This window comes from Coturnix japonica, unplaced genomic scaffold, assembly GCF_054131305.1.
Source record: "Coturnix japonica strain WE unplaced genomic scaffold, WE-NBRP24 Scf049, whole genome shotgun sequence".
Lineage (NCBI taxonomy): Eukaryota > Metazoa > Chordata > Aves > Galliformes > Phasianidae > Coturnix > Coturnix japonica.
In genome coordinates, this window is record NW_028188952.1 from 1094034 (window position 1) to 1116471 (window position 22438).

Consider the following 22438-nt stretch of genomic DNA (forward strand, 5'->3'; position numbering starts at 1 on the left):
CTCGTTATTCTATAAGATATAAGATATATAGCTAGATTTCTTTGCACGACGCCATGAAGGGACGGACAGACGCATTCACTCTCACAGAGAACAGCAGCCCAATGGGCGAGGGGGGGGGGGGTCACTAATAGGGTGGGCAGCACCAGGGGGGTCCATAGGGGTCCCTGTGCACCTAAAGGCTGTGCGTGCCCCCCCCTCAACCCCCCTTCCATCCTCACTTAAAGCTGAGCTCATAGATGGAACTGCAGCCCCCCACCCGCTGTGCTCTGTGCCTATGGGGGTGCAGGGTGAGGTGGGGGGGGATGCCATGCATGGAGGTTTGGGGTGGGGGGGGGCCTGGCATGCATAAGGCACATACCAGGACACGGTGCTGCAGCTCTGTGTTAACACAGCAGCATTCCCATGCCCTCCCCCCCCCCCCCCCAGCCCCGCTGTGCTCTGTGCCTATGGGGGTGCAAAGCTATTTGGGGGGGGGGGGGGGTCCTAGCATGCACATGGCACACAGCACTGCTGCAGTCCTGCATTAACATAGCAGCATCCTCACCCCCTTAACCCCCCCGCCCCTCCTCACTGTGCTCTGTGCCAAAGCTGGGTGTGTAGGGGGGTCCCATATGCAATGGGGAGAAGGGTGGGGGGGGGTCTTGGGTCTCTGGGTGGGGGGGCGGGGGGCTGCAATGCATTCAGCCCCACAGTGTGCCCACACCCCCATTGTGCAATGAGCAGAGGGATGGTGGCACAGCACCACGAGGGGGGTGGTGAGGGGGGGGCTGTTGGGCATAAAGACCCCCCTTCCCCCCCCCCCCAAAACCCCATATGTAAGAAGCTGAGGCTTTTGCTACAGTGTTCCACTTTGGTACCAAGAAAAAAACACACAAACCAAACCGACCACAATGAAGAAGAATGAGTCACAACCCGATTAATTCAACACATCATCCAATGACTTCTATTGCTGCCATGAGCTGCCGGCCTCCCCCCCCCATCCCCCACCCCCCAACCCCCCCCCCACTCATTGCCCCCAGCCTCGTTGATGGGCCATAGGGATGGAGGGGGGGGGGGGGGGGGCAGAAATGGGGGGGGGGGATGGGAGACCCTCTCACCATCAGAGCAAAGCATGGAAGGAAATCCCACCCCCCCCCCCAATGGGAAGGGATCATTCCCCCCCCCCCCCCCCCATTTTAAATATCTATAGATATATATATTCTCTTACGTCTATTATATATAGATAGATATATCTACTATGTAAATCTCTCTTTGAAAACAATATAAAATGTTAAGACACTTCACTTAAATGTAAAGAGTTGCTCTTTTGCAATCCAAAGTAATTGCAGCGTTGATTTTTCTTCTTTTTCTTCTCTTTTTTTTTTGCCTATTATTATTAATTATTATTATTCTTTGTTATCCAAAAGAAAAAAAAAAAAAAGGCTCTTTTTTGTGGGTTTTTTTGTCCCTTTTCTATACAAAAATGGCCGATATACAAAAGAAAAACACCCTTCACCCCCAACACCCAAATAAAGACATTAACATCAACAACGATAAGAGGGTTTTAGGTGTCCCGGGGTGGAAGGGGGGGGGGGAGGAGGAAGAGATTAAGTTAAAGGAGGAAATAATAGGAAAGCAAAACCAACCCAAAGGTGAAGGAATTGACCAACAAAAGGAGTGATTCCAGCTCTTTGTTGCACTGGGGACGGACTGCACGGCACGGCACACACGGGTACACACATGCACACACACACACACACACATACAGCGTGCCCCCCCCCCCCCCCTCCCCTTTGTCCCACCCCTTCTCCCTTAGCACTGTATGGGGTTGGGGCTGTGCTCATCCCTCACCCCGCTGCCCCCCTGCAATGGGGGCTTTAGGACCCTCCTATCCCTGTGGGTCCCCCATGGCCCCCCAAAGGGTGATGGGGAAGGGTCCCCACGTAGGCAGAGCACCTTTTGTCCCCCATATCCCCATGGGGGGGTGGCAAAGGGGACACGGGGTCCCCACATGGGCAAAGCTCCTCTTGTCCCCAAACGTCCCCAAGTGCACAGTGTGATGGCAAAGGCAACATGGGGTCCCACGTGGGCAGAGCCCCCTCTTATCTCCCACGTCCCTAAGGGCGCAGGGAGATGGAGAAGGGGACACAGTGCCCCACATGGGCAGAGCTCCTCTTGTCCCCATTGCCCCCAAGGGCACGGGGTGATGGGGAAGGGGACACAGGGTTCCAATGTGGGCACAGCCTCACTTGTCCCCCATGTCCCCAAGGGCGCAGGGTGATGGGGAAGGGGACCTGATGTCCCCATGTGCTCAGAGCATCACAGCATCCCCCTTTCCCTTGGGGGGGGGGGAAACACAGACAGACCATTAAAGTGCTACATAACGAACCGACAGCGATAGGGACGACGCCAACGGTCCCCAAACCCCCCCCCAACCAACACCCCAACCCCAACCCACCCACCCATATATCACAGCCTTCCACCTCCCCGGGCACCGGGATGCTCCTTGGGCAGCACCGACCTCAGGTGGCCTCGGAGCATCGTCCCCATGCTGTGTCCCGAGCTCAAGGGGGCTGAGGGGGGGGTTGGGGGGGTCCTCGGGCTGCTGCTTTTTGCCCCCTCTGCCTGCTGCATCCTCGTTGCTTGGAGCTCGTGGGGTGAAGCTCCGAGAGCTCTTCAATAAACAGCAAACGACGGTGGAGGAAGGGAGGGGAGGGGGTTTGAAAGGGGGGGGATTGAAGGAAGGAAGAGGAGGGGGGGGGGGGGAAGAACCAAAAAGGTGACCAACCGAAAAGAAAACAACGGAAATACATGGAAAAATAATAATAATAATTAATAAGAAGAGAAAGGGGAGAGAGAAAGAGAGAAAAGAAACAGCAAGAGGCTGTAGGGGGGCTGTTTGGAGAGAGGCGTGGGGCAGCAGCTAGGCCGAGTTGGGGGGGGATATGGATATAGGGGCAGGGGGGCATATGGTGATGCCCGATAGAGACAGTCCAGGGCAGGAGGAGCCTGGCCCCATAGTGGGGAAATGATGTTTGGAGCTGGCAAGGAGGCTCAGAAGGAGATGGAGGAGTTCCTTGCCCCAAAGGAAGTCAATACTGGGATGGATGTTCTGCCCGAGGTGGGTTTCTCTGCTGGGGAGGTCTCATTAGGATCTTTGGATGGTCTAGAGGCCTGGAAAGAGAAGTGAGATCCGAGGAGGAGGAGCAGGAGGAGAAAGGGAGGAGAGTCAGACAGTATGGTAAGAAAATAGACCAAAAAATCCCCCCCCCAAAAAATAAACAGGAAAACAATGGGAGAAAAAAAACAACCCCACGAAGAAACAGAAGAAGAAAATCAAATTAAAGGGGAGGCACAAAAAGAAAAGAGAGAGAAAACAGAACCAAACAGGAGTTTGTTCAGAAGCAGCATTGATTCAGGCCTGAGGTCAAGCAGCTGGAAAAGGTCCACCACAAAGAGAGCACGAGACGAGCTGGTTCCACGCGTTACTGGATGGGGTTTGGTTGGGGGGGGGGCATCCCCATGGTTGGGGTTTGGGGGGGGAGTGAGACGAGAGAGAGACACATGGATGGACAGGAGGACAGACAGGAGGACAGAGCAGGCAGGTGGGAGGGGTGGGGGCAGAGAGGTGGGGAGGGGGGACAAGAATGGCAGCGTTAGGGTGGGCTCGGGCTGCCGCAGTGGTGTTGTTTGTGGCTCCTCTGAGAGCCCACCCCCCACCCCCACCGACCCCCAGCCCATCTCCAGCAGCCACACCAACAGACCCTGCTGCTGGTGAGGCCATGAGGAGCAACAGCCAGAGGGGTTGGCACTGGGAGGGGGGCTCAGAAAGGGGTCCCTGGAGTAGGGGGTGGGCAGTGCACTAAGGATGGTGGGGATGGAGGGGGATCCTGGTGAGAAGGGGCTGTGATGGTGCTGCCATTGAGGTGAGATGGGGATTGAGCTCACACGTGGCCTCAAGGGAGAGGATTTGGTGGCATTGAGAGCTCTGTGCCCATCGAGGGGACGGCCTGGGGGCTGCTGGGGGGCAGAGCTGCATGCAGCTACCAGGAGAAGCCTGGCTGTGAGCACCAGGAGGTGCTGCATGGGGATGCAATGTGCATGGAGGGCAGCCATGGTCCTGGTGACAGCAGGGACAAATGGCACCAGTGCTGAGCCCTCATGTACAACTGGGGCCAGTGGGGAGGGAGAGACTCGTTTTGCTCAGGAAACATGTGCCCAAATTGCATGAAGTCCCCCCTGCTCATCGCTCAGCCCGGCTGCAGATTGAGGTAGATGGGAGAAAAGCTGTTTGGCTTTCCTTTCCCCCCCCTTTCCCCCCCTTGTTTTTAATGGATCTGACAGAATGAGCAAAATGGGGTTTGTTGGGTGGTTTGCCAAGGAATGGCCCAGGGAAAGGGATTGAGACACAGAGTGGGGAGGAGAGGAGGACAGGATGGGGGAAGGTCTGGGGGCTGCCCATGTGTGGGGAGGGGCAGTGCTGGGACCTGGGGCAGGAGAGGGAGGGGAGGAAGGAGCAGGATGGGGCTGTGGAACCCGGAGTGCAATCAGTCCCATTGACAAGGATGGGGATGGGGTTGGTGCTGGGCTGAGGGCAGAGTCCCATCCCACAGCTCTCCTCTTCCAGCTGCTGTGGCCCCCATCCCATTCCCTCACCCCATCCCAACACCCTCCTCCTATAGCACAGGTGCACGGTGGATGCACTATGGGGCTCCAGCCCCCACCCACATCACCCCCTCCTCACCACAGCCCACCCAGCATAGCAAAGAAGTGTCTCCTGCACCCTCTGCTCAGCAAAGGGCTGCACCCCCCCATTCCAGCATCCTCAGTAACTCCATGCCCACCACCCCATAATGGGGAGCAGGGGCTGTGGGCAACCTGCTGCTGGGAGCCTGCTCTAGAGATAGGCTACCTGCTGCTGTCCCTGGATCCGCATGTACTCCATCCTCTGCTTGATGTGCTTGCTCTTGTCGGGGCTGCCTTGCTGGCTTTGCTTCAGCCTGGATGCCGGGTTCACCATCTTCATGGGCGGGATGGAAACTCCACCACTCTATTGGGGAAAGAGAGTTTTGGAGAGATTAAAAACCCAGAATAGGCAGAAAGCCACAAGAGCACAACCTGCAGATGGGCACTGTGGGATCCCAGTCCTCCCAGTAACACAGTGGCAGCTGAGGAGGGGTCATCAGCTCCGTGTGCCACAGGACCCACCACCAGCCCCCATTGCCACGTACATGGGGGTGAGGAGCAAACACTGGGGGGGAATAGGGGGAGGTGGAGGGCAGGAGGAAAGCACCCAGCCCATAGAAAGGACAGGAGGCGACGGCAGGTGGAAGGAGATTCCAGGTGGAAACGGCGACAGTGGGAACGCAGAGGTATTTTATTAACAGGTTGCACAGGCTGAGATACAAAGACTTGCATGAGCAGCAGCAGGAGGAGCGCTCTGTGTTGGCACCCCAAAAACCCCACATCACAGCTGCCCCCCGCCTGCCCTGTGCCAGCTGGGGCTGGTGGCCAAAGTGGCACTGCTGGGCTGCCCTAAAGGAGAACATGGGATGATCCGGCTGCACCAGGTCAGAGCCAGCAGGTTGTCTCTAGGTCAGGTCAATAGTGCATGGAATATCAGTGCCTGTCCTCCCTGCCTGTGTTCTGGGATCCTCTGTGCTCCTTAGGACCCCTGAACCCATTGCAAGAGGGGTCCATCTCCCACCTGCATCCCCCCATATCCAGGCAGGTGCTGGAGCTCAGAGCCCTCTGCCCCCACTCAGTCCCTCCCACCCAGCCGTGCTCTCAGCTTTGCTTTAGGATCGTGCACACCAGCCATAAATCCACCCCATAGCTCTGCTCCAGGACCCGAGCAGAGGAAAACCTACAGCTACACCCACTGGAAAGGGCCATTCCTGCAGTGAGAGCCTTGGTGCAACCAGGAAACGGGGCTGAGATAATCGCTGCAAATGAAAAAGGAGATTCATTCAGCAGTGCTGATTGTTAATAAAGGAGCAGGCTGACTTGTGAGCAGCCGGGGGTGGTTCCTCCCCCCCCCCCAAACCCTCAATCTTTTTCCAGCTATTCAGCAAGCCCAGTGGCTGCTGTAGATTCCAGCAGAAACCCATTTGGATGGCGCTGGGGAGCCTGAGCTGTGATTTAATTAGGAGAAACATCTGCTGCTCCGCAGTCACGCTGTAACTGCAGCTCCTCGTGCACAACGGGATGGAGAGGAGCACCGTGTTCCCATCCTGCTCACCCCAACAGAGCTCATGCATTGGGCACCCAGCAGCATGGACAGACCCTGTTGCTCTCCCAAGGTCTGAGGTAGCAGCCCCAGCCTGAGGTGGGGGGGTCTGTGCCCCCTAACCAGTACCAACAGCAGCATGGGATCCTTCTGCCACCTGCAGGGTGAGTTGGTCCCTTCCAAAGCCAACAACTGCTGGCCCAAATGAGGGCTCCCTTTGCACAATGCTGCTCCTGACACACCAATGGAGCTGCAGGCTGTGAGCACAGCATTGCACAGCCCAGCACCCTGCATGGGGTCGGATCCAGCCCTGGTGCACAGCCAGGAAGGTGGCAGCGGGCAGGTGGGTGGCGGCGCTGCTGCCTTTAACACATCAGCTCCAAAAGGAGACGGGTGTCGCACCTCAGCTCTGCTTGGAGGTAGAGTCACAGAGAGGGAGCAGGTGGAGGAAGAGCAGACATCAGAGCAGATCCGAGGGCAGAGCACGGCAAGAGGAGTAACAGGAAATAAACCTGAGGGGTGCCGAGCTGCGGCTTGGGAAGCAGAGGTGGTTTGGTGTGGCTCGGGGATGGACTCTTGGCAGCATCAGCTTTGGTGTGGCTGAGATCCAGGGCAGTGCCATCATCACAGTGCTTGCTGTGCCCCACACCATCAGTCTCCTGGCTGGCATCCCTGGGTACCTCCTGTCCCATCAGTCCTGCATGGAGCGCAGCCTCAGCTGAATGGTGGCTGCTGATCTCACTGATGGTCATCTCCAGCTCACGGATGGTTTCTTCCAGGCTGTCCAGTCTCTGATAGGCACCTTCACAGATCTCCCTGCTGCGCGGTGACATGCTGTGCAGGGGGGACCCCTCGGCTTCTCTTCTTCCCTGAGGACTGGGAACCAACCCCCCCTCTTCAGCTCCAGCAGAGCTCTGACTCTGCATTGCCACACAAGGGGGGTGCCCAGCGTGGTTCCATCTGCTGTCCTGCAGCCCTGGGGTGCTCCTGGCTTTTGGCACCGGTGTGCTGCCACGCTGCTCCCTCTGTGCACATCCAGGAGGGAGGGATGCATCCTGCCCGGCTCTATCTTGGTGCTCTGCATCAGCAGGGAGCTGCAGGGCAATGCTGTGCCCTCCTCTGCTTGCACTGGGGGGGAGTGCTGTGAGCATTCCTTGGGGACAAGGAGATAAAGAGCACCGTGGGGAAGCCTTGCTGCTGCCTTCGTGCCTCCTGGCAGGGTCTCCATGTGCTCCTGCTGCTGGCCAGCTTGCTCTGTGCTTTGGAACAGCTGGGATCTTGCTGTGTGATGGGGGGAACCTGTGTGTCCCTATAGGTGAGTGGGGTGCGCTGCTCAGGGGCTGCAAGGCTGCGGATGGAGAACCCCCAGCTGTACATGGAGACCTGCTGGGGCTGCTGGTTGGCACTCCACCTCTCCTCCCCACCTCGGCTGTGTGCTCCCCTCCTGCTCCTCCACATCCATTGGGATCCCTGTGCTCACAGCAGCTCTGTTCCACTGCCACTGCAGGTTCAGGTTCGGGGGACGGCGGTGCAGACACCCACTGGGTGAGCACAATCTGTGGGAGGGAGAAAGCCCTGCTCCCCGGGGCTGCTGGGGCTGCCAGCTCCTAGATAGAGAATCAGACAGATTAAGGGCTGGGGAGAAGTGTGGGATGCTGTGCTTGGGGATGGGAGATAGCAGCAGCCTGGGCTATTTCAAGTCCTGCTGTGCCTCCAGGCATTGCTGCAAGGCTGTGTCCAGCCATGGAGGTGCTGCTCGAGGATTCCCCATGGGTAATACCCACGGGTATTGCAACTTTAGAGGAGGTTTAGGCTACAGACCCAGTGGTGCTGCACCTCCCTGATGTGTATGGGAACCTGAGTGCTGAGATTTCTCCTGCACCAGAACAGCAGCTGTCAGAGCACAGCGCAGCCCTCTGCTGCTCATCCCCGTGCTGCTCTCAGCAGATCTGAAGGCAGGGATGAGCCCTTGCAAATGAGCTGCAGTGGGTGCCAGACCTTTAAATCCCTGAGCAGCAAGAGGTCACCTGGAACAGCCTGTCCTTCCTCCCTTCACCTCTTTGTTAAGAGTCCCAGGGATTTGCAATGAGCTGTGCAGCACCCGGGGGAATGCAGCAGGTCGTGCCCTGCAGGAGAAACACTCTGGTGGGGGAGCTGCTACCATGAGCTGCAGCAAAGCAGCCTCTGCTCCATAGCACAGCACTGCCCTGAGCAGGGGCTGCTCCAGTACCTGCCCCACTGCTCTCCTCCATCTCATCCTCACTGCTTTTCTCCATCCCATTCCCATTGCTCTGCTGTTCCATCCCATTACAACCACCCTGCACAGCAAACAGAAGTGAGATGGAGCCCAGGCCATCCAGCATCCCCTCCCACCTGCAGTGCTGTGCCTCACCACCCACATCCCTGCTTGGTGCCATTGTGATCCCACCCCAACCTCTGCCCCAGGGCTGCAGCCCCACATCGCATTCATGCTCAGTCAGTGCCACATTCAGTGCTGTACACGCAGTGGTAGCGAGCAAAGGAGTGAAGAGAAGCCATCAGTTGGTTAAACCAGAGAAGGAAGAAGTGAGTTAAAAGGTGGGAGAGGTGGTGGTTAAGTGCAGCCAGCCAGGAGGAGATCTGCAGGAGGAGGGAGGTTACCTTCCATCCTTCGGCTGCAACGGAGGCTCCATTGGGCCACATGTCTGCGTGCCCAGGGGAGATGGCAGCCGTGAGAGGGTCGTAACGGAGCGTGGGGAGGAAAGGGGAGGCAGAGCTCCTCTGAAACACCTGGGGAGTCAAACAGCTGCGTTGGAGGAGGGAGGAACAAGCGGGTGGGAAGAGATGGAGCCCAGCCGGGACAGGGCTCAGCATTACGTTGGGGTAACCACTGGTGGGAGAGCATCACGCTGTCCCCATGTCACGGATGGGGGGAGGATGGAACGGCCTCCACTGTGCTTTATGTCCCCATAGATAGGGTGAAGATGGGGATAAGATGGGGATAGTCACTGCAGTACTGTCCATGGATGGGGTGAGGATGGGGACAGGCTCCACTGTGCTTTATGTCCCCGTGGGTGGGATGAGGATGGGGATAGGATGGGGACAGTCACTACAGTGCTGAATGTCTCCAAGGATGGGGTAAGAATGGGGATAGCTTCAACTGTGCTTAATGTCTCTGTGGGTGGGATGAGGATGGGGATAGGATGGGGACAGTCATTGCAGTGCTGCTTGTCTCCATGGATGGGGTGAGGATGGAGGACAAACACTGCTGTGATTTATGTACCCATGGATGGGGTGAGGATGGGACAACCTCCGCTGTGCTGCAGGTATCCATGGATGGGATAAGGATGGGGACAGGATGAGGACAGTCACCACAGTGCTGCAAATCACCCACAAATGGGGTGAGGACGAGGATGGCAGCCACTCTGCTGTTACGTGGGGATCTGTCTCAGAGCTGCTCCTGTGGATGCCTGGAGTTGGGTGGGCTGTGTTTCCCATGCCCACACCCTGCTGTGCTCACCTCCAGCTCCGCAATGATGCGATCCTCATCGTCGTCATCTTTGATGGCAGAGGCAATGATGGGTGGGGTGGATGCGGGTCTCACCACCTCCGACACCGTCCGTCTCAGCTTCACTTGTGGCTTCTGGGTCTCCAGCTCCTCCGATTCTGCTTTCTGTAGGGCAACGAGCAGTGAGGGGCTGCACCTATAGGGTGACCTCCATGGGGTGACCATCTCACGCCCAGCCCTCACCACCCACCTTCATAAAGCCAGGCTCCTTCTTGCTGGTGACGATGACTTCTCCGCTGCGGGTGGTGGTCAGCCCATGGGATGAGGGGAAGCTCCGGCGGGGTGGGGGTGGAGGTGGTGATTTAGAGGGTTTCTCAGTGCGGTACCGCGGCACCGTCAGTTCATCTGAGCAGAAAGCAGAGCTGGCACCAAGCCCTGCCCTCATCCCAATCCCTCACATACACCCAACCAGGCAGCCCTCACTCTTCTCCCCATACCTGAACCTCTGCGCCCATTGGGGTCCACCTTCCCCGTGGATTTCTGTGCATGCTGAGGCTTGGATGGTTTATGCTCCGGTGTGGACGCGGCGCTGCTGCTGCCCGTGGTCTGTTTGTGCTTGGCAGCAAACTCCAGGTCAGGGATGGCCTTCATGAGCTCAGCCTGTGTCTCCTCCAGGAGGCGGTTGATGTCCTTGGCACTGTATTGGGTCAGCGCTGCCCGCTTCTCCTCCCAGTCCCTCTCAGCAGCCTGTGACAACACAGCTCACTGTAATCCCTTATGGGCAACGTGTGACCCCACTGTCCCACCATCACCTCCCCATTGCCCCACAGTCTCCCACAGATTAGCAGTGCTGCTCTAACTCACCCCACATCCAGCCCATGGGCATTGAGATGCCCCAGGCTGTGCTGCAGCCTCCCCTTCCCATTATCTGGGGCTCCCCACTATTAAGATGCTCCATCAGTTCCAAACCCACCAGGGAGGTTGCACCCCATTTTTATCTGGGGGTGCTCCAATGGGGTTAGAGCCCCCCCAGGGAGGAGCCCCCTCAGGTTCTTACCTCCACAGACACAGCTTTGTCTGCACTCTTCTTACTGGGCGTCTCGGGACCCGTTTGGGTTTTGGCAGGCACCATCTCTGGAGCCCGGGAAGGGTTATTGCTCTTGGAGGGGTGGCTCTGGGTCTGGGGGGGGCTGTGCCCAAAGCTGGGCATGCCCAGGGGCTCAGTGCCAGCCGTCAGGTGATGGAGGCTCACGGGGGGGCTGGGGGGCATTTCCAGCTCCAGCCCTTTGCTGAAGTCTGTCTCGGGTGCCATCTTCTTGGGGGATTGGCTGAGGTTGTTGGGAGGGGTCCACACACCCTCATCCACTTGCCTGCAGGGGACAGAGGGAAGACACTCATTGGGTTAAGTGGTGTTGGCACTGGGTTACAGCACCATCACGGAGCCCCATACAAATACACACAGCTCAGCACGGATCTGCATCCCCAACGTCTGCTCTCCTGCAGCAGTGCATGCCAACGAGCTCCTCCACCTGCCTGTCCCTCTGCATAAACCTTGCAGGAAAGCAGCTCTCTCCAAATCCCACCCCTCCCATCAGATCTGCCTGAAATCACCCTTTGGATTCAGAAGTTATTAGGGAAGGAGAGTGACAGGTAGGCAGATCGGTGCGCTGTGCGATCAGACGAGCTCATCTCCATATAAAACCAGGCTAGAACAGCGCCTGGGGCGAGCCCAGCCACAGAGCCTGCCCCAGCAGTGAGCTCTGCTGTAAGGTCTCCTAATGGGAACAGGCAGGTGAGCTCCGGAGACGGCTTCCTCCACCCCAATAGCTCTGATCCTCAAGAATGAGATTCCTGGCCACGTTCAGAGCTCCCATCATATGGGACCAAGGTGGTAAGGAAGGAGCTGTTTTCAAAGCAAGGTTCCCACATATGCACTGAACAGCTCTGGGGGCTGTTAGGAATCGGATTCAATCTGCTGGGGCTGGGCTTGATGGATCCGTTCCACTTCGGGTGATTCAAACATTCGTTTTTCTTCCCCCCCCCCATCTCTCATTTCTAAGCATAAAAATGAACCTTGTGTCAATGGCTCTGGGAATTCCCATCCACAACTAGAGCACCCAAAGGCTGTGAGCCCCGAGGTGCATCTAGAACCCCTTCCTATGGGGTGCTGGGATGAGGAGGACACAAAGCAGGACCCCAGGGCACAGCTCTCACCTGCGGATCTGGGTGAGTGTGTCGGTGACCGTCTTGCAGCGCTTGAGCAGCCCGTCCAGGCGGTTCGGTTCCTCCTTGAGGAACTTCACAGCTTCCACCTCGACCCGAAGAACCACCCGCATCTTGCTCTGCAGGCTGGGGAACTGGGCTGAGGGGAACAGAGGGGTCACTGAGAGCCATGGGGTGCGGGTGGAAGGATCCCAAGGAGCCTGGGATGCTGCTCCTTCATCACCCTGTGCTCACTGTCCCATCACCAACCCACCTCATCCTGTGCCCTCCCCATGTCCCCATGTCCTCTCGCAGCCTCAATGACTGCACAAGCAAGCTGCTGGGGGGACTTGTGTTGGTTCTGGTAGTTGGTGGAGCATTGAGGACACCGCTGCAGCCCCATGGATCCCACTCACCCTTGAGGTCCGTCAGCGTCTCCCCGAGCTGTTTGAGCACCACAGCCTTCTCCTCCAGCTCCTGCACTGGGATGAGGCGGTGGTTGTGTGCCAGATCCTTCTGGATCTTCTCCACCGACTTCTCCAGGTCACTGTGAGCACAAAGCAGGGCGGGATGACACCAGATCCCAATGGAGAGTGGGGAGATGAGAGCTGCATTGGGGGACCACGATGGCACCAGGGATGGGGATGGCACCGCTGGAGGATTCAGGCCATAGAAGGAAGGGGGATGGAGGGGATGGGGGCAGCAGGACCCCACGCTGTGCTCACTTCAGTTGCTGGGTGATGAGCTCCTCCTCGTTCAGGTACCGCAGCCTCTCCTCCTCCACCAGGCTGCGCTGGCGCTGCAGCGGGTCTTCATGTTTGCGCATGGTGTCCGTCACCCTCACGCTGATCTCAGTCTCTGTCCGTCGCAGCATCGTTTTCACCGTCTCCTGGTTCTGCAGCTGGTTTGGGGGGATGCAAAACAAGGCTGGGTGGGCTGCCCTGCATGAGGTCACTAGGAAAGGGGCATACTCTGCGCCCAGCGTTGGGTTGGGTGCCCTTGCGGTACCTACCTGCAGCTTCTTGAGCTGCTGCAGCTGGTTGCGGAGGTCGCTGGCGTTCTGCTGCAGGTCGTGGAGGTGCAGCTGCATGTGCAGGCGGGTGATGGCTGTGGGCTGCCCTGCTGGCGTGCTGGTGGTGGAGGGTGGGGGGGGTGCAGGCACTGGGGTCCCTGTGCCGCTGCGGCTGGTTGCTGTGGGGTGGGGGAGACAAGAAGAGAATGCTGGGATGCAAAACTCCGTCCCCAGTACTGATACCACCTCTGTTTTGGCACAAAGGTGAGCCTGGAGCTCCCAGTATGGGATGAGGCTGCAGCACTCCAGCCCCTGGGGTCAAGGATCCCCAGGATGTGGGGATGACCCCCAAAACCTCTCCCCAGCCACTTACATGCTGATGGGGGAGTCCCACCATTGGTGGCTTCGGTCTTCTCACTGCAACAAAAGAGAGGAAGGGCTGAAGATGGAGCACAGAGCAGCTCCTCTGTCCCCTTTGGTGCTGTCCAGAGAAGCCCCCCTGACTCTCATTCCTGTCCTCTGCCCCCCCAGCTCCTTACCTGGGGGTCTCAGCCTCGGAGCCGCGGAGCAGTGCACTCTGCACCAGCCCCGTCAGGCTGGCGATCTGCTTCTCCATGGCCTCCATGCGCTCCCTGCAAGGACAAGGGGTGAGAGTTAGGGGCAGTGGCACACTTAGGGTTAGAGGCAAAGCTTCACCACCCGACCCTGTGCTTCTATGGGGCTGGCAATAGGGAACCCTGCCCTCACTCCCCAGCCATACCCAAGGACAACCCACCCAGCAGGGAACGGACAACCCACTTCTACATGGAAACCCCTGCAGGGCCATTTCTCACCTTGTTTCTGTGTCCTTGGCTGGCACTGGGGAACTGAACCCCGAGAGTGGACGGTCCCCAGGGCCAGGGAACAGCTCGGGGGGTCCCGCAGCACTGGGGTTACGTGGTTTGCTGACCGGGCTCTCCATGAAGACAGAGGAGCAGGAATCCTTACGGAAGGACTGTCGGACGGGTGAGGAGCGACTGGGTGGCCCCGAGTAGGGGCTGTGTGGGCTCTGCCCCTCCACCATCTTCTGTGGGGAGGAGGGGGGCATGCGAAAGCCCAAGCCGGGTCCGTATGTATCACTATAGATCTGCGTGTTGGGTTTATACAAGCTGTCCTCCAGCTCTGTCTGCAGAGCAGCCGCCGAGTAGGTGCTGAGCGAGCGCACCGAGCCCCGCTTGTACAGCCCCCCAGAGTAACCAAAAGGGTCCCCCATGCCGGCCAGAGACTGCGTGGAGGTGATGCTGAGCCTCCCCTCGTGCACCATGCCATAAGGGTCAGCATACAGCCCTTCATTCTTCACCAGCACCATGTTCTTCCCTGCCAGGTCCTCGTCAGGTTTGACATCACGGCGTTCCAGGATGGCGCTGGGGCTGGGAGAGACGCCGGGTGCTGGAGGAAGGCTGGCCAGGCGCTCACCGTGGTGCACTGGGCTGCCGGCGTAGGAGGGTGGGCGACCACCACTGTAGGACATACGGGAACGGGAGGGGGATGAGGACTGCAGGACGGGTGGGGGGGAGCCCGAGGCCAAGTGTGGGGCTGGGGACATGTTGTTCAGGCGGCGGGTGGGGGAGGATTCCCTGGAGGTGTAAACCATCTCCCGCTGCGGAAATGAGAAAGGATGGTCAGCATCATGTCCTGCTGTGCCCCGTCCCCTTCCTTGTCCCCTGTTCCCTATCTTGGGGGTGGTTCCCCCCTACCTGTCCCCAAACATCCATTCTTTTAAAGCAATGCTTAACAATGCCAGGACTGAGGAATACAAATGGCATCCATTACTCCTTCCACAAACACACCCTGTGCCCTCCTCATCGCCCTTCAACCGACCCCAGCCCCACACTGGGGTGCTGCCCACTCCCCAACACCCAGCCCCTTACCCTCAGGTCCCCGTTGGTGATGTGCGAGGCAGGGAACGAGGCGTAGAGAGGCTCTTTTCGGTATATTTTAATGATGCTTCTGTCCTGGATGTCACTGGAAGGAGAGGCAGAGCCATGAGGGGAGCCCCAGCAGTCACACAGGGCTGCACCCGTGCTGCTTGCAGAGCCCCATTCAACATCAGTGGTCCCAGGGAAGGGTTTGGTGGCCCTGCCTGGGCAGGAGGCACAACACAGCAGCATCAGGGGCTGCTTTAGCTCTGCAGAGATCAATGAGCATCACCTGCAGTGAAGCCTTTTCAGGACATGAACACCAACCCAAAGCCCTCCACCATCTCCAAGGAAACCCTTTGCCATTGCAAGGGTCCTCCCACCCTCATTGATGGGGACGGCATGGGATCAGCATGCCTTTGAGATGGATGTGCTCAGCTCTCTGTGCCAGCAATGGGGGTCTGTGTGCTCCCCGGGTCTGTCTGCCCCTCACCGGACATCTTCCAGCTCATAGAAGACATTGCGGGACTCGTCCTTGATGAGGATGGCGGTGTTGGGAGATTTCAACATCCCCATGGTGAGCTTCTGAGGGAACATGTGGACGATGAGGGCGTGCAGGGTGTCCATGCTGCTGATCTCGTGGGTGATGTGCACGCGCCTCGTCTCATCCCCAAACTGCAAGAAGAGGACCCCTAAAAACAAAGCAAGGAGCAATGGGGTGAGCCCATATCCCAACAGCTGCTGGGCTCACACATCTTTGGTGGGTTGCATTTCCCAATGCATGGATGCAATAAGGCTGGAGTACCTGGGGAGCGCAGCTTGGTCTGGCTGGTGGAGCGGGACAGAGGAAGGCTCTGTCGAAAGCGGTTCATCCTATTGAAGCCCAGGGGCAGCTCCGCTTCAGACATGGTTTCTAAGGATTCAGCTGAGGCAAAGGAGAGCTTGGCTTGGTCTGCCAGGCCGGGCTGGGAACCCTGTGAGTGCCGGGAGCTCCTGGTCTGCAAGGGAAGCATGGAGGTAAGAGCCCAGCACCAATCCATGCCCTGCACCCAACTATATGGCTGCACCCCCCATATATTCCCAATGTATATTCCACATTTCAAAGCCATTCCAAGCAACCTACTGCAAATAAACCCGGTGATGGCTGGCTGCTTACAGAGCCAGGAGTCACACGTGAGCACTAAGGAATAACCTTAGCAATTACAGGAGGTTACACATCCATTACACCAATGAACCAGCTCTTGGGAAACATAAATGCCCAGCTTGTCCTGGAAGCAAAGCAGCGCTGAGGTTTATGGCTGCCTGAGCTAAGGGAAACTAATGGGTTTGGGTTTACAGCAGGCAAAAATGAATATGCCAGGAGTCCAATTTCACACGGCCAAGTGTTAATTCCTCTGCATAGAAGTTGAGGGTGCAGACATGGGGGGTGTGAGCTGATGGTTGAAGGCTGTGGGTTAAGCAAAGCGGAGTGTATTGGGAGGATGGCTGGATAGACCTTGAGATCAGAACCCAGCTGAGAACCCAGCACAGAGCTCAGCACCCAGCTCAGCATCCAGCCCAGCACCCAGATCAGGACCCAGCATAGCACCCAGCACCCAGCCCAACACCCAGCTTGGCACCCAACATAGCCCAGCACCCAGCTGAGCATCCAGCCCAGCACCCAGCTCAGGACCCAGCACCCAGCTGAGCACCCAGCACAATGCATCACAACCCAGCACCCAACACAGCCCAGCACCCATCTCCATTTTCCAGACACACATTTAACATTAGCAAATGAAGCCAGGAGAACAAACAAAGCTCCCGGGGTGAGGAAAAGGCAGCATGGAAAGGACAACAGCTCTATTCTAAAAGCCAAAAAGGAAAATCAATACGAAATGATAACAGCCATCATCATCATTTAAATGAGACATTAATTGGAGGATTTAATTAATCCTGCGGGGCGGGGTTTTCTACGACTTGAAACGTTCTCACTGTAGTTAATTGCTGGAAAATTGACTGCTTGGTTTTGGTGGTGCTGTTTGAAGGCAGAGCTTGCAGAATGCACGGATGCTTCTATAGGTTTCCTATAGGAAAGGAGCAGGGCTGTAGCAAAGCAGCTCTGTGCATCACCAGCACTGCACATGGGGGGGCCCTATAGCACCAAAAGCTAAGGGGGCTCAGGGCTGACCCCAAACCCCATTGCTCTGTCACAATGGGGTTGAGGAAGGGGGGGCTCCATCTCAGCACAGCAGGATGGTGGGGATTGCTGTTGCCACGTAGCATTGCTGTTGCTATGGGATGCAGTGTGTGAGCATCACATCATCACCCTGCTGCACCCTACACATAGAGCTGCCCACCCCCCCTTAAAGGTGAGTCCGGACCCCTCCTATCCTCTGCCCCATGGCTTTGGCTGACCTCAAGTAATTCAGCTGCTCAGATGGAGCTCATTATGGCATCCACCAGAAAGGAAAAAAAAAAGAAAGGGGGGGGAAAAAAAGAGGGCAAGATGAAAATTAATGGATTTTTAGCCCGGAAGGGACTGTTCTGATCGTTAACCTGATGCTCAGCCTCATGTGCTCAAAGAGCTGCTCCTCCAGCCCAAGCAGGGACCAGCAGCGCTGCACAGCCCTCAGTGCATCCCTCTGTAGGGCACCTGCATGGCACACAGCCCCCTGTGTCCCCAGCTCACCCAAACCCCCCCATGGTACCCCCAGAGCCCAGCAGTGCCCCTGTGCTGGGCAATAGGGCAGGATGGTGCCTCAACCCAGCCCTGTGTTGCTGTAAGAGGGGTGAGCAGACCCCAGTGCTATGGGGGGTATGGGGGGGGGCTCTGCCCTTTCTGCCCCAGAGCACCACAGCCACATCCTTGACCTCCCAAGGCCCATTAATGAGCTGACTTCAGGCAACTGTATTTTATTGCTCTACCTCACTAATGACTTATCTCAGATAATAAGGCTCAAACACGCATCCAGACCTATGCTTCTCTTTGCCTGGAGATGCCAAGCGGGGGAGGGGGTCTAAATCTTGCCTTGCTGGGAGTCAGAGTAAGGCCTGGGATGGCCAGGTATCAAGGTATGGGGGCACCCACAGCCCCACATAAGTATAGGGAACATCTCACCCATCCAAGCATTGCCCAGGGCTGTGTGCAGGGCATTCATCAAACCCCGACATCAAACCCACACAGAGACTCCAGAATAGAAACCTGATTCCCCTCCTGGCCCCAGCCATATCACACAGCGCAGCTGAGGAGTGAGATATCGAAGCACACAACAAAGAGAGAAATGAGTTGAGGGCACCCCAGCTCCAGCAGCACCATGGAGCAAAAGGCATTGGGGTCCCACAGGGGCAGCTTTGCTGCAGCTCTGCCCCACAAGGAGCCCCACATCCCCTCATTCCCCAGGCACTGAGACCCTCCTTGTGATGCCTGAACCCACCAGCAGCAGAATGGAGGGGGAGGAGCCCCCCCCAGCCATCCCTATGGTGCCATGCTGAGAGATGACCCATTTCTGCCTGAAATTGCAGCACAGGGTTAATGCAGCTGGAGCTGCCCTGTACTCACTCCCACGAGTTCAGGGGCAGAAGGTGAATGGAAAGCAGAGGAGTTCTGCTACCCAAAGCAAAACAAAGCTGCCCAAGGCCACGGGTGGATGGTAACACTGCAGCTCCGGGCACAGAGGGAGGAAAGGAAGCTCTAAATGCACCCACAGAGTGGTGGGGTGATGGGCAATGAAATTGGGGTGGCTGCAGCCCCCTGTAGCAGAGGAAGCATGGGGTGCAGACCACCCTCTGTCCTGGGTGCAGCTTTGGTTCTGTGCCTTATGTAAAAGAAAGGGGGAGACTGGGGGAAGGGGTGGGGGGTGGGGGGGGGGGTTGTCTTTTATCTCCCTGGAGCTAAAAATAAGCTACAATTAAGTGATTCTTTCAGCTCCTAAAACTTCCAACAATCCCTTTTCCTGTCAGTGCTGAGGCAGCTCCATTCTGTCTGCCTGGCTGGGCAATGATGTTGCTCTCCGCCTCTCCCCCCTCCCTCCAACCCTGCCCCACTCCCAGCTGTGGTCAGAGGGTGGACTGAAGTGGGGGCAGCGATGGGACCCACAACCATCCCATCCCACTGCTGGAGAGCTGGGATGGGGGCAGGGAACAGGGAAAGGGAGCAGTATTGGGGCAGAGGAGCAGCAAATGGCCTCACCCTGCACTTCTGAAGGAAGAACTGAGACAAACACGGGGGACACAGCAGAGCACCCCGAGCCATTCCCATGCAAGACCCACAACCACCAGCACCAACCTCATACCTCACTTATCCGCTCACCCTCTGCTGACCCCTCAGCACATCAATGCCCTACAACACCTCAGCCATGTCAAGAACACCATTTGCAACACAGAGATGGAGCTCCCAGCTCCCTCCTTCCCCCTGCAGCCCACCTCACTGCCAACCCAGCCCCTCATTTCCCCCCACCAGCACCAACCTGGCCTTGCAGTGGGCTGGGATCAGCCCTCGCCATGTTACTGCTGCAGGCAGCATCCAGCCCTGAGCGCAGCCCCTCCAGAGGACCCTGCAGGCTGGGTTGGGTTGGAGCTGGGCAGCAGCACGGGGGGGCTGCAGCAGCCCCCAGCCCTGCCCTGCTCACACTGCATCGTGCTGCATTTGTAGGGATAATGCACTGCAAAGCACTGGGGGTAGCCAGGCTGAGTGCACATCACGCTGCTGCCGTGGGGGCACAGAGCCTGGAGGGGTCCCCCCCAGCTTCTCCAGCCCCTTTGCATTTCCTCTGCTTTGAGATAAAGGAGAAGGTCTATGAAATCCAACCCAGCTTGGGCAGCAGCTGGCATGGAGCTGGTGAGCCCAGCCCTGAGCGAAGCACCACGACTGGTTATTTACCGCACACACACAGCCCGGCTGCGGCCCCTGGTTGGACATGGATCTGGATTAACTCCCTGTAATCCCCTTCTCAGCACTTAATCCTGCATCTGAGTGCAGTCCCATCTGGTGGAACGTTGTGCTCACTGGGCATGGACCAGAGCTCAGCACTGTGTTGGATGGGGCTGGGATGGGAAGGGGACCCCCCCCCTACCCAGGGAGAGGGACAGGTTGGCATTGCTCAAGCCATAGGGATATATGGGGAACACCACAGGTGAGGGCAGGAGGGGAGCAATGGGATCCCTTAAATGGGTTGAGGCCTCATTCTTGATCCTGTGGCCCATCCCTATCCATAGACACAGCCCTTGGGGATGGGGATGCTGCAGCTCTGCCCTAAAGCCCCACACTTGGGTCACTTGAATTCAAGCTGCAATGCTGAGACCACAGCGCCGCCTCCATCAGGCAAAGCCAGGGATGGGCAAAGCAAAGAGTGCACGGGGCAGAGCTGCCAAGAGCATCTCTGCTCCCAGGTGAGCAGAACTCAGCACCAAAGGGATGGAACAACCCAGCTGACACAGCCCCCTCCACCCCACGCACCTGCAAAAGCCTTCACATGGACAATGCAGCTTTAATCCCCACCACTCAGTGCTGCTCAGAGTCCCATTTCATCCTCCTTTGATGCACTCCTTCCATGGCACAAAGGATATAGAACTTGGATAGGGACCCCTCGGGACGTGCAGGGCTGCAGCCGCTCATCCCCACGCTGCCAGCAGAGGGTCAGCAGGCAAGCAAAGCTGTTAGCAAAGCTGGGAGCAAAACAACATCTGTGCCTCCCGCAGCTCTGCTGCTGTCAACGCTTCCAAGGAAAATTTAATTGAAATTTGGAACTTCTTTTATTGCTTTTTCCTGAAGCAAAAACAGAAGCCGGGGGGGGGGGGTGGCGTGGGGATGTTCTGCCTGTCTTGTCCCAACCTATAGATGCTGCAGTGCAGCCAGGCCAGCCTGTATCCATCATTGGGGTGGTTTAGGGTCAGATAGGGAGCCCTGAAGCACAACACTGGGAGAGCTGCTCTCCCACCCATCTGCAAACAGAGGAAGGAAACACGAAACCGATGCGCTGCGTCACAAAGCGCTTCGTTCATTCATTGCTAACCAGCTCTGCTCATCCTTCATTATTGATGTGCCAGGAGTGGAAGGCAGCACGGGCTGTTGGCAGAGCCCAGGTAATGGGACACGGCCACTGTGGGTTCTCCTTTGGTTGCAACAGCCCTTGGGGAGCATCCTGGGGGCAGAGCCAAAGCACTGGGCAGCACTTTAGGGCAGCACACACTGTGGCAGCCCCTCCTGCACCTCCAGCTCCATGCATGTGAATGGCCAGGCTGAGCCTCATGTGCTGCTCCAGGGCAGAAAATCAGTTCAAGGGGGGTTGTGAACTGCCTGAGACACAGAAGGTGGCAAAACAGGGATGAGAAGGAGTGAGAACTGGAGGAAAATAGGGCTGAGCACCAAAGGTGGAAGAAACCACAGGCTCAAGGTGCAGCTCTGAGCACCAAGTAGATGCAATCAGGGTGCAGCCACATATGTGGTAACCCCCCCCACACCCCACCTGCATCTCACCCCCGAATCCAAAGCCCCCTGCTTACAGCACAACAGTGATTCACCCAGCGCCTAATGCTCAACATTTTGTCAGGATTATCCCGATTAACCCAGAATTAATCCCGATCTCAATGTTAACAGGATTAGCGTTCCAATCGGATTAGGTTTTTAAACCAGACCCCTTGACTAAAGGAAGGGGCTGTCCCGCCAGATGTGTGCAGCTGCCAGATGTGCATGGGATGGAATGGGGTTCCCCTGCAGCATCAGCCCCTAAAACTGCTCCTTGCTGCACAGAAGGATGGGAGGGAGCAGCAGGTGCTCCAAAGAAATCCTATAGAGCCTATAGTGCCAACACAGTATAGGTAGAGCTGGGACGGGGACAGCCCACCTCCTGGTTGTGGGGCGGGGAGGATAAGAACAGCTGCCCCATAGAATCAGCCTTGCTGCTTGTCCTGAGCTTGTTCCTCTCAAGCCTCAAAGAGGCTCATCCAGCAGAAAACCAATAGGAAAACAGCAGAGATGAGTCTGATCCACCCCTCTGAGCTGTACCCACTGCTGAGGACATGAGACAGGAGATGGGTTTGGGGTGAAGGCAGCGTCCTGCTGCCTTGGGGCTGCTTACCCCACATCATCCCCCCCCCCCCTTCCCCACTGCTCGGGAGCTGTGTCCAATCCTCTGCTTTCTGGTGGTGCTGTGTGACAGCATCTGCCAAAAATAAGCAAATTACTGCATCCTTCAGGGATGCTGAGGAGCGGAAGGAAAGGCAGGCATGAGAAAGCAGCAGGAAGGGGATGGGGGAGAAGGGGACAAGGAATTGCATGGGGCTGTGCTCACACACATACAGGTACCCTCAATGTACACCAGGGCTGGGCTCTGGGAGCCATCCCAACCTGCAGACCCCAACCCTTGACACCCCATGTCAGCAGCTGGGGGTCTCCAGGTGTAGATTAAACTCAATGCATTCCCACATGGAAGGCAGCGATGCTCCACCTGCATATACCCAACTGCTGCTGCTTCTGGGACAGCTGGTGCTCAGAGCTCACCCCCACGACATTCCTTGCAAGAAAAGAAAAAGGAATAATAATAAATAATAATAATAATGAAGAAAATCAGAGCTTTTGTGGCAGCCCTTCAGGCCCAGGAAATGTCGGAGCAGGGAGGACGCAGACAGCTGGATTTTGCACTGTGAGCACTTCA

General features: G+C 57.3%; 1 protein-coding gene across 29 annotated transcripts in view; it reads right to left on the bottom strand.

Annotated features, from left to right (window-relative positions):
• Positions 1-1334: 1334 nt before the first annotated feature.
• The window catches only part of SRCIN1 (SRC kinase signaling inhibitor 1), a 46306-nt gene continuing 25202 nt past the window's right edge, over positions 1335-22438 (bottom strand). For 16 of the 29 annotated variants that reach the window (XM_015885900.3, XM_015885902.3, XM_085532311.1 and 13 more), the window contains 18 exons: positions 15613-15805; positions 15301-15499; positions 14820-14913; positions 13743-14548; positions 13449-13541; positions 13283-13326; positions 12910-13088; positions 12623-12798; positions 12314-12444; positions 11910-12057; positions 10753-11065; positions 10193-10442; positions 9946-10100; positions 9708-9860; positions 8849-8977; positions 6721-7815; positions 4892-5029; positions 1335-3153 (listed from right to left, as the gene is read on the bottom strand). In XM_015885900.3, coding sequence (XP_015741386.2) covers positions 3034-3153; positions 4892-5029; positions 6721-7815; positions 8849-8977; positions 9708-9860; positions 9946-10100; positions 10193-10442; positions 10753-11065; positions 11910-12057; positions 12314-12444; positions 12623-12798; positions 12910-13088; positions 13283-13326; positions 13449-13541; positions 13743-14548; positions 14820-14913; positions 15301-15499; positions 15613-15805 — 4416 coding nt within the window. In that variant the 3' untranslated portion in view covers positions 1335-3033. Of the gene's footprint in view, positions 3468-4891; positions 5030-6720; positions 7816-8848; positions 8978-9707; positions 9861-9945; positions 10101-10192; positions 10443-10752; positions 11066-11909; positions 12058-12313; positions 12445-12622; positions 12799-12909; positions 13089-13282; positions 13327-13448; positions 13542-13742; positions 14549-14819; positions 14914-15300; positions 15500-15612; positions 15806-19252; positions 19446-22438 lie in introns of those variants that run through there. The other 13 variants (XM_085532321.1, XM_085532319.1, XM_085532324.1 and 10 more) reach the window with 7 other exon arrangements.